Consider the following 11,645-nt stretch of genomic DNA (forward strand, 5'->3'; position numbering starts at 1 on the left):
ATTTCATAATTCGTCATTACATTATTATGTTTTTAGGACACTATCTCAATAGTTCTCGATTCTCAAGAGACCTCTCTGACGCTTAAGTAAATATGCTACGAAATGGTTTTTTTTAGAAAGAACAACTTCATTAACAAGAGAAAGAAAATCAATCAGTAACAAATGCTTGACAATTGCCTGACCAATTCTTAGGAGATGAACATAAAATAGCATGCTTAACTAAGCCATCATAAGCATGGTTAGCTTCTCTTTCAACATGGCAGCAGCTCACACTTTAGAAAATGGAAAATAGCTCCTTAATACTGTAAATACACAACCCTACCTCCGATTGATAATTATCAGTGCTCTCTCCTTCCTGCATGCGAAAGAAATTTCTTGTGTGTATGGGAAAGAAATTTCTCCTACCACCCCTAAATACGAGACAACACTTTCTCCTTAGGATGAAAACCAAGTTTGAGTATCATTGCCTCGATCAAGCTTAAGAGCACAAAATCCATGCAGACCCTAACGTCTATTCTTTAAGGAATGAAGAAGTTCATACGCCACCAAAATATTATCCAAAATAAGATGTCAAGAAAGGCACTATCGGACTCTGAAGTGATTGAAGGGAGGATAGTACGTATGTGATTCGAGAGGGTCTTGGCAATTATTTTGTAAATAACATTACATAGGCTTATGGGCCTGAAGGAAGTCATATTTTTAAGGCTCGACACCTTCGGGATAAGAACAATGTTGGTAGAATTAATATCATCGAGAGAGAGACCGCCATTAAGAACATCCAAGCAAAAACTTTTAACTTAGTCTTTAACAATGTCCCAATGACATTGATAAAATAAAGCATTTAGACCATCAAATCCAAGAGCTTTGAGGGAATGCATTTGAAACAAACTTTTCACCACCTCAGCTGTAGAAAAAAGATGTAACAACTTCTTATTTATCATGGTCGTGGCTGATGGAATAACTGATTCAATAACATGAGCCAATGTTATCCATGGTAGATAATAGATCCTAAAAATAATCAATTGCTACTTTACCAATCTCATCCTCCTCTTGAATCAAATCACCATGACAATTTTTTATTTGCCTGATATGATTTCTCTTACCACGATCACTAGCTATTTTATGGAAGTAAGAAGTGTTTTTGTCCCCTAGTTGGCCCATATGGACATTTGCCCAATGGTTTGTTAGGATTGATCAATAAATTGGAGTTGATTCAGATTGTCTGTGAAGGCAAGTTCTATTATCGGAATGTTGTTTCTAGAGTTGCTGTTCGGACAAGAGTTTAGCTGTTTAGACAGTTCAGGTGTGCGAAGTGGCAGAGGAGCCTTACTGGATGTCCTGATCTAGGAAGGATGAAGATCCGTCCAAATAGGTTATAGGGGCGTTTTGACGGGTATGCTGGAAAACACGTTTGAAGGACTTTTCGTTCGGACGGATTAAGTAGCCATCCGGATGGCTGACTGAACTTCGGTTCTTTAGTATAAATAGAAGTGTTTTCTAGAGTTGTAAAAAAGTTCCTAGGGTTTTGTTTTCTCTAAACATGGGTTAGAGAGATGGCCAAACTTAGTTGGTGAGGGAGAGCAAGGTAGGGAAAATTTTGTGGTATCTCTTGGTATAATTGGGTTCTGGGTATGGGACTGTGAGAGATTCAAGATGTAGAGTCTTAGAAAGTATGAGCTAGCGTGGGGCTTATGATAATCTATTGAGTTTCTTGAGTGGAGATGTCATTGAAAATTTAGTTGTACAAATTTGTCACATAGTGAAAGTTTCTTTGATTATTTCCAAAAACGACCTTGATTTTTTCTCTGGTCTTAAAGGTTTTCCACATAATTTCTTGAATTGTGATTATCCAATTCAATATCTATTTTGTTCATGATATTTATGAGAGAGGATCCTGGGGCAATGTTCCAACATGTTTGAGTTAATAATTAGGAGCGATGTAACAATTTGTTATGATTTTGAACGGATCAAATGTTGGAATCCTATTGCTCGCTAAAAATTCCTAATGCACAATCCATATTTGACTCGTGATTAGAATCCTAGTACCAAAAGATTTGCATAAAGATAAAGACATTATATGATCGTAGACTATACTTTATTATGCCTAGCTAATGAACTTAGGCTTATGTCTTTTCAGTTTTGGTATTTAGAGCCTATCAATCAAATTTGGGGATTAGGACAAAGAGTTTATGATAATGACCACTTATTTTCATGTAAAGGAACTGAAGAATATGATTTCAATTCTTGCTGTATGGGTGAAGCCTCTAATGTAGCCGTTTTTTCATGGGCCTAGGGGAGGGACATACATTGGTTTTATGCTTTTCTGAGAGAACCAAACAGTCTAGGGGAGATTGGGGGCATAAAGAAGTCAGGATACCCTAAATAGGGGTTGCATTTCTAAGCAAAACTATTCAAGAAAATGGCGAATGATGATACCAAGTTTGCTATATAAAAATGGATCTTTGGGTTCAACACCGCTTGAGTGGGCTCTCGTTTTAAAAAAGAGAAATGCTATCCATTGTCCTTAGGTCATTAGATAAATAACATAAAGGTATTTTGGAATTTGAAAATATTTATTGGAATGTGTATTTTAAGTATAGAAAATTAGGCGAAAGTCTGTTCACAACACATGACATATTGTGATAAATCCTTAACAATAACCTTAATTTGGAGTGTGTTTTGATTGGGAGATTTGAGAGAAAAGAAGATAGAATATTTTTTTCTCCTCTCATGTTTGGATAGATAAAAAAAAGAGGTAAGAAAATTACTTTAATTTATTAATTTTTCTTTATTTTGATGTTAAAGTATTATGTATAAGGGTAAAATATATTTTTAACTTATAAATAACTTAATTAGTCTATATTTTGGGAGAAAATATTTTGACAAAAATTTAATAAAATCTCCCCTAATCCACTTCAAATCATTCCCCTTAATTTTTTTCTAAACTATCCAAACAAAAGAATTTGTATGAAACTCTATTTCTCTTCTCTTCCTCCCTTCCCCGATACTCACTAACAAGAGTGTTTTAAAAAAATCATTGATTCATATAAGTTGAAAAAAAAAGGTCCCCACAAAACAACCAAATAACTTTTCAAGATGTAGAGGGCATTGTTCTAAAAATATGCACACTTGTTATGGGGAGAGGATAACCCACAAACGAAACAAAATTCAAGTATGATCAGCTCATCCCTCAAAAGGACACTAAACGACAGAACACCCATTCGGTAAAGAAGCACACACCAGCATGGGCTTGCATGCACGGAAACTCTTCTTTCTTCTTTTGTTTTCTCTCTACAAAACATCATCTACATTTCCATTTCCACTCATCATCAACAACTCTTTCATTTCTTCACTCTTTTGATATTCTTTGTCATCAACAACTTCATTGCATGCAGCACTCATTTGAATGGAGGTCAACTTCTGAGCCTTCAAAGCCTCAGCTTCCCAATCTGTTCGGACTAATACAACATACAGAATCGACAAAGCACAAACCACTTGGGCTGACAAGAGTCCAAACCAGAGCCCTTTGAATCCAAATTTGAACAAAAATGCCAAGCCCACAGCTACAGGGGTACCCACAAAGTAGAATGAACCCAAGTTGATACGGGCCCCAACAGCGGGCCGGGCCGTGCCACGTAGGATCCCACAGCCAGTTGTTTGTGGGCAGTTACCAAGCTCACAGAGTCCCACAATTGGCAAAACTGATGCCACAAATCCTTTGACCAAATCATCCTTAGTGAACAAAACCGCCCACCTATCTCTAAGAATCACAGTCCATGTCACATTGATGATGCCAATTAGGAATGCACAGGATAATGCAACCATGGCAGCTAACTTGGCTTTGTATGGCTTACCAGCTCCAAGCTCATTCCCCACCTGCATACAAGAAAAAGTGAGAAGAAAAAGGCCATTCTGGTTGGAGTCTTTGAGAAAAGTAAACCAAGCAGTTTGCTTGTTCCATGCTCCTTTGTCCTAGTCACATCACATGTGTGACCCAAAATGGGTCCCTAAACAAAACTGCTCTAATCCAATGCCCTATTGTTAACATTCTTGCACATTTCAATGCACAAACATAATTGGTAATAACAGTAGCAACAAATGAGGATCAACCAATTTGAACATATTATGCCTAATTTTGAATAAACAGTAGTATGTAAGAAAAAACCCGGAAATATTTTAGTGTAAATGAGGACTTACACGGGCAGAGACACAGCCAGCAAGGGCCATAGGGACAGTGTACATCATTGAAGTGGTCTGAATAAGGATTCCAGTAGCAGCCACTGCAAGTTTGGGGTTAGGGAGATATCCAGCCAACACAGTCACTATCTCGTACCACCACCATTCCAAGCAGATCCCAAGGCAGCTAGGCACTGCCAGCTTCAACAAAGGACCCACACCACCACAAGCACCACCAATCCCACCCGTCCATTTCATCTCCCACCGTCCACTTGCCCACACATACCCAACCAGCAGAACCACCATGTTCATGTTTGTCAACACAGAAGCCATTGCCACTCCTGGCACTCCAAGCCCCATCACCATCACCATCACGTAATTCAGCGGAACGTGAAAGAATACCGCCGCTAATGTGCAGTACATCATTGGCTTTGTCACTTTCTGTGACCGGAGAAACACTCTCAGAGGCTGCAACAATGTGTTTGTTAAAAGGTCTGGGAGAGAGTAGATACAGTATGTTGCAGCCATTGATGTGATTTCTCTGTCTTGACCCATGAAAACCATGATTGTTTCAAGATTAAGCCATAGGAGACTGACGGGTATGATTGCAAAGAAAAGGATCTTGATCATCCGTTGAAGAGAAAGGGAGAGGAGGTCCCAGTTCTTGCTTCCATAGGCTTGGCTACAAACCGGTTCAAGCCCAGAAGCAAGACCAACTAGAACAGAATAGCCAGTGATATTTGTGAATCCAATGGAAAGTGTACCACCAGCTAGTTCTAGGCTGCCTAGCCTGCCCAAGAAGAGGACTGAAACTAGAGCTCTAACAAAAACCAAACAGTTCATAGCTGTTATAGGCAGAGCCATTCCCCACAACTCTTTTAGCTCTTCAATAACCTGAGACAACAAACCATACCAGAATCAAAACAGAGTACTAATGAAACCCAGAAAGCAAGAAAGTTTTGATCTTGAAATAAATTAAGTTACCAGAGACGCATAAGGGACCCTATGAGAAGTGAATTCTGTGTCTTTATCACTCATATTGGCGAAGTTCATAGTATGATTTGTTATCTGTAGAAGACCAGAGTTTAATCAAACAGTGCAGAAAATGTACAAGGCGTGAAAAACTGATGAAAACCCAGGTATGTTTGGGATGAATTGCGATGAATAAACAATCATCAGAAGAGACTAAACCTTGTACTCTGCTCTTTCACCAGTTCTATAAGGAGAAACAATAACAGTACAGCAGAGAGAACAAACTAGGAATAGGAGAAAGTTTGAAAACTTTATGGAACTCAAAGAGCAAAAGAAATAAAGCCCTCCCTGGTTTGTTGATATGTGTGATATATATATATATATATATATACAGGATGAGAAAAAGCTTAAAAGCAGTTGCCAATGATGGCTAAGCAGAGAAGATAACTCAAAAGGAAGGGTTTTTAGCTATATGTCACAGTATACCTTTAAAAAATGTGCAACTGGAGAGCAGAGTAGGCACATTGGACTTCAGAAGTTTCACTTTACTTATTCGCCATTGTAAAATTATGCGTGGTTACTATGGTTAAATTTCTGTTCGCTTTCAAAAGTATATAGTCCATGACTTAATTTGGTTTATGGTTATATAAACAAGTAAAAAGTAGGTCAGTAATTATTGTGTGTCTAGGAAAATTCATTTATGTTCTTGACGTTGAAGATTCTAGATACCTGTACATAATTTATTGTATGTTCTTTATATTTCAATATACATTCTCCTATATTTAACAACAAAATTGATTTAAAGTCCAAAACATTTTCAAGTTATATGTCCACATTTAATGAAAGAATTCTTTTTTTTGGGTAAATAATGATTAAAAGCAAGTAATGCGCAGACGGAGAGTTGAATTACAGAGCCGCAGGTTACACGTGCAAAGCCGCCTGCACGATTAAGTATGATGATTGGTGATTGATGGAGATAGACGTTTTCTGATGTGCTGCTTGGGGAACCCACATAATCTTAATCTTAAACATACCCGATATGCAGTACCAGACCCACGATTCGAAATGACTAGGGTTATAACTAAGAGCACTCACAGTGAGTGTTATATCTCATACTTGATATCCTATTTTTTAGAAAAGTTCAGCACTATATCTTTATAATGGGACATTTTTGAACACTTGAAAAATAATGGTGTACAATGGAAATTTTAGAGAAACTTGAGAGTTGAAGTGTGTATCAATTTTACCAAAAGCCAATCAGAACGGACCATTTGTTCTTGGTTGTTCAACACTCTAGCTCAATACAGAAGCCTCGCCTTCGTATCACGATCTTTTCGACTAGAAACGAACAAGAGACCAATCGCGACTTCAATTCTTCGTTCATTCTTCATCGAGTGAGTAGCTTCGATTTCAATATTGAATTTTTTTCCCATATCGAATTGGAGATCCATATTAATATATTATTGTTCTTGTTGTCGAAATACAGAGAAGATTGAGAGTACACGTTTCTACCAATTTCTTCATCAATCGGTAAGATCTTGCATTTAAATTCTTGTTTTGTACCAAATTAGTTGGATCTAAGACCCATCTTTCCCTAGGGTTTCTTTAGTTTAGATGAATTTGAGTGTTCGATTATTGTCCGACATGCTTCGATTTGTTGTTTTGTTTAGGGTTTTTGTTTTGTGTTCTGTGCTTATTTTTTATCGATTTATGTGAATGTGGAAATGGGCTTCAACTCAGGAGTGTGATCATTTGATCAAATCTCAATGTTATTTGGATGGAGATTTCTTATTGTGTATTTATTTATTTAAGGCTTTTGATAAATTATAGTGTCTTGATTACTTCACTTCTTATTCTTTCATTATTTCACAATTTGCCAGTTCTCATTGAATTTTCTGCTATGTATTTTTATGATATCATGAAATGATCTAGACAAATATTTTATTCATTGTTTTCTTTTGTGCATGCCTTGGGCGCTCTCATATATGATATATGTAATTGTACAACTATAGTTTATGTTTTCTTCAAATATCTCCAATTCTCTTGACTTTTTTAAAACAAAAAAAGATTTCGACTCCCCTTCCCCTCTTTGGCAATATGAATGAAATTGATTTTTTTTTTCTTCTTCTTCTTCTGCACTCCATTTGGCACCAAGTATTCAACATGGGCATTATGTTATTCTCTCTTTTGTTTAACTAAGTGCATATTGATTATAACATTGTATTTGATTTGATTAAATGACATAGACAACCCATTTGCATGATTTATAAAATTCTCTGCATATGCTTGTGTTTTAACATGTCGTGTTATTTTTGTTTGTTTTTGTGATAATCTACACTAAAAGTCTTGGAGTACTTCTCTTTATTTTGGCACTTCTTATGGTGTCCAATAGATGAATTTTCATATTAGTTGGTGCACAATTCTTAAAGCTTATCAACCAATTGTTCTGCTTATTATCCTTATAATTGGATAGAGACTGTTCATGGACTCCCCACAATTCTCTCGTCTCCTTTAATTGTTAAGCAGTAGTGGGCTTATGCTTATATCTAAGGGTTGGTAAAGTGTTCTAATCAGTAATTCTTCATCAATTTAGTTTTACTCAATTTTTTAATTGTCATTGCACCTGGTTACATTTGTTTAAATTACTGAAGCATTAGTTGAGATTATGATTCCATCTATTACTTGTTCATGTCCATCTTGCACAAACTCAAGTTATGAATGTGCATCTAGAAACTCTAGGTGGCTCGTTCTCCTCTAAATCTGCAATACATTACTCTATCATGTTAATGTCATCAATCTCTTGTTGTTGTAGAGCAAAAAATTATTCCATAAGTTGTTGAAATTGCCAATTAGAAAGACTTGTCATTGATGTTGCAAAAGCTAGAGAGTAAAGAATGAGGATACAAGATGAATCAGACAGGGGTAGAAGCTTTGAAATTGTTGTGAAGGGCGATGTAGTTGCTCTGGTTTATTGTTGTTGTTGAAATAGTACGGGTATCATTGAAAACGAAGGCATGCATTCATTGAATTGCACTGATATAAGGACATTAATTCATAAATGATATATAATTGAATGAGAAATTGCTTATTGAATGAGAAATTGTTGTATTCAAATTTAATTTCACACATGCTCATAAATTAGTTGTAAATGAAACCTTAAATTGTTTATTTAATTATTTGAACTATTTTGTTCAAATAAAAATTTATGAATTAATATAACATAATTTCATTATTATTATAGGAAAGATAGAGGGAAAGTGGAGGTTGGTAGTTTGTTGAAATGGTTATTTTATTTTTATTATAGGAAATATGGAGGGAAAGTGAAGGTTGGTTATTCTCAAGAAATGGTGAAGCTTGTACCATTGTGGGTGGGTATGAAATACACACTCCAAAATATAATGAGTGCACAAATTTTGAGACAATATCAAGTGTGTATCAAGGGCATCCATTGCAGATGCTCTAAGAAGCGACTTGAATTTTTTTTTTGGGTTTTACAAGGCGTGAAGATAATGACTAATAATATTTTCACGCAAAAAAAATTATATATCTATTATTATAAGTGTTATCTACAAGTTGGACTGAATGAATTAGGGGCCTAAAATGTTTTGGATGGGGCAGTTATAACTAAATCTATATACCCCATTAAAAATAAATTGTGTTCAATATACATATTTATTAGAGATTTAATGCACCTACTTATTTATAAGATATGTAGGATAGAGCTTGTATTTTACATAATCACATTGATTTACAAAAACAAGCGTGAGTAAGAGTAAACAATGTATGTAAAATGTTGGTATAAAATAGAAGATAATCAATTACATGAGAGATAAGAGAGAGTTTTAAGCATTAGTTGTAATTTTAAAAAATACACTGGGGCAAAGTCGAAATTCAATGGGGGCATAAATGTGTCTTGTATATGCATTAGTAGTATGTTCAAAATTTCAATGAGGGCAAGTGCCCCCACTCACTTAAGCTTGGGTCCGCCTCTACCGATAAGCTTGTCCAACTAATATCAATTGGGGCGTCATTATCTTATTCATGAACTATTGACTTGGATGGTAAGGATCGACAGACTGTTCAATTGATTTGATTCCTCCTTTAGATGCTATAATAGCACAAGTTGAAATATCTACACCCATAATCATTAGGACTTATCTGAAATCTTCTCGCCGGACATGGGCATAGTCCTGTTCCACTGTGGGGAATGGCTTCATCAAGAGCATTGTCAAGCATTTAATCCATCAAACGGTATAAACTCTATCCTTCTATAGAATAAAATTGAATTTTTGAATATTTGTTGCACATTCCATCGAGTTGAGGGTACGAAAGTTAATCTCCCTCCACAAATCTTGAAGGCCATTGTAGTACATCTCAATAGATCCACCATCTTGTCTCATTCTGGTTACTCGTCTCTTGAAGTCATACACCTGAGAGGTGTCTGTTCCATTAAAGTAGGTTGTAGCAATTGTAACCCACGCGACTTTCACAGTTGGAAATTGGACAAAATTATTAAGGACCTCATTTTGTCCACATCCCATGCATAATCTGCATCAACATATCCAATATGCTTTCTACCACAATCCTTCATCCATCTATACAATAAACTATAGCTGGAAGTTTTCTTCAAATATTTGAATATCCACTTAACAGTCTCCCAATGCTCTTTTTTTTTTTTTTCGAATTTGACATAAATCAGCTCACATGACTTGCCACATAGGCTAAATTTGTCTTTGTGCAATGTCTCAATATCTCCTTTGTGACAATTGACGACGTGCTAAACTTCACCTATTCAGCCTTTCCCATAACACAGTTCTCACAAAACTCTGAACTTCCTAGTTGTTTTCTATTTTTCACTCACATGATCAAGCATATTATGCCACAGGTTCACCATAGAACAATTAAATTCAATCATCATTTTCGCAATACCTATCACAATACTCCCCTGAAGAACATAAATACCTTTGTCTCCCACCCCCTTTATCACAATCAATGGCCCATTTACAACCTTCAAAGCCCCCTTCTTACTCTTGAAACAAAAGTCATGTTGATCAAGCATCCCGAATAAAATTAGGTTTCTCTTGAGTTCGAGCACATGCCTAACTTCAAACATGATTCTCTCAACTCTATCGTGTATATTGATCCTTATTGAGACAGTTAGGCTCCCAGGGTTCAGATCAAGGATCTATAGCCCAGTGCAAACATTTTTTAAAAAAATAAAAAATATACTTAGCATATTTTTTAAAAATACACTGAATATTAGTATCTTACTTGATTCATATCAAGCCCAACACTCCGTGTACATACAGAAATTGGGCTCAAGTCTGCCTCTTTTGATAATTACGTCTATGCCATTAAATACAAATAAGACTCGTTTCTACCCATTATGCTCCAAATCTATCAGTATCATGGGTCCAAAGTATGGGCATTGGTTCTTGCACTAACTCTCAAATCTTATTCAGTAATAACCATTGCTCCAATAAGATGGGCTAGAATATTTTTTTAGCCCATATGTTTTAAAAGATGGATCAATTGAATTAAGTGAGTATTTGTTTGATGATGCGGTCTGCAAGGTTGCAAATTTAAAAATGGCCCAGCCAATGAGTATTGTGAATTGTAGATGGGAATGAAAAATAAAGTTGCAGAGGTTCACAACTTCAAAAGCATTGGAATGTGACTGACATTCATGAATTCACTAAGTTATGAATTCCTTGAAACAATTTTCCACTCTAATATAATGGAGATGCGCATATAAGTTGTGGTTTGTTTGAAGTTTTTTTTAGTAGATAGAAAAAGATGCCGGAAGTTTAAAAGCAGGTAAAAGCGAGCTTAAGAATTTGCTTAGAATTTGCTTTTAAGGAGTAGTTAATCCCAGACATGCCATTGCATTTCAATTTCATAGACAATTTTTTTTGTTAATATGACATTCCATTATATTTAAAATTATTTGAAAAAGGGCATAGGTATCACATTCACATCTAAAACTTGATTTATAAGCTCAAAATCAGCTGAAATGAATGGATGGACAAACATAACTTTGAGGGAAAACTAAACTGAACCTCACAAAGAGATTCTCTTTTTTGGTCTAAAGGCACTAATCTATTGATTCTTAAACCTTTTAAATTATTACTTTTGATTAAGAATCTGTCAATGAAATCTGTATTAGATAATTAAGGATTAAAAAGAACAAAATAATAATAATTAAATTGATCAAAGCCAATTTGATGGACCCCGTATTGACGTCTTAAAGGATGGAAATGGAATATATGCTCTATTTTTAAAAAAATTATAAATAAACATATGTAGATCTTTTCCTATCAATGGAACATTTGTAGTGATGAAAAACCTTCCATTCCATATATAGTCTATGTTTTTTCTAGAATACATGCTCCATATAGAATGAGAATTTTAAAAAGTAAGCGTGGGCCCATGCAATGTACATGTTTATTATATCAAACTAGTGCAATGCCTCCACTACGCGTAATAAATTTTGAGTA

The 11,645-nt window shown here is 35.4% G+C and overlaps 1 protein-coding gene across 1 annotated transcript; it reads right to left on the minus strand.

Annotated features, from left to right (window-relative positions):
* Positions 1–3,023: 3,023 nt before the first annotated feature.
* Positions 3,024–5,515, minus strand: LOC120016526 (protein DETOXIFICATION 54-like). The gene is made up of 4 exons (XM_038869341.1): positions 5,368–5,515; positions 5,161–5,244; positions 4,198–5,070; positions 3,024–3,876 (listed from the first exon to the last, which is right to left on the minus strand). The coding sequence occupies exons 2-4, from the start codon at positions 5,227–5,229 to the stop codon at positions 3,292–3,294; spliced, it is 1,527 nt and encodes a 508-aa protein (XP_038725269.1). The 5' UTR covers positions 5,230–5,244; positions 5,368–5,515; the 3' UTR covers positions 3,024–3,291.
* Positions 5,516–11,645: the final 6,130 nt, after the last annotated feature.

The sequence above is a fragment of the Tripterygium wilfordii genome, chromosome 15 (genome assembly GCF_013401445.1).
Source record: "Tripterygium wilfordii isolate XIE 37 chromosome 15, ASM1340144v1, whole genome shotgun sequence".
In the NCBI taxonomy this organism is placed as follows: Eukaryota; Viridiplantae; Streptophyta; class Magnoliopsida; order Celastrales; family Celastraceae; genus Tripterygium; species Tripterygium wilfordii.

Coding starts and splice junctions, on each gene's coding strand:
- LOC120016526 (XM_038869341.1), bottom strand. CDS start 5,229: ATGAACTTCGCCAATATGAGTGATAAAGACACAGAATTCACTTCTCAT. Junction 5,071..5,160: donor GGGTCCCTTATGCGTCTCTG/GTAACTTAATTT, acceptor TTGTTGTCTCAG/GTTATTGAAGAGCTAAAAGA. Junction 3,877..4,197: donor CTGGCTGTGTCTCTGCCCGT/GTAAGTCCTCAT, acceptor TCTTGTATGCAG/GTGGGGAATGAGCTTGGAGC.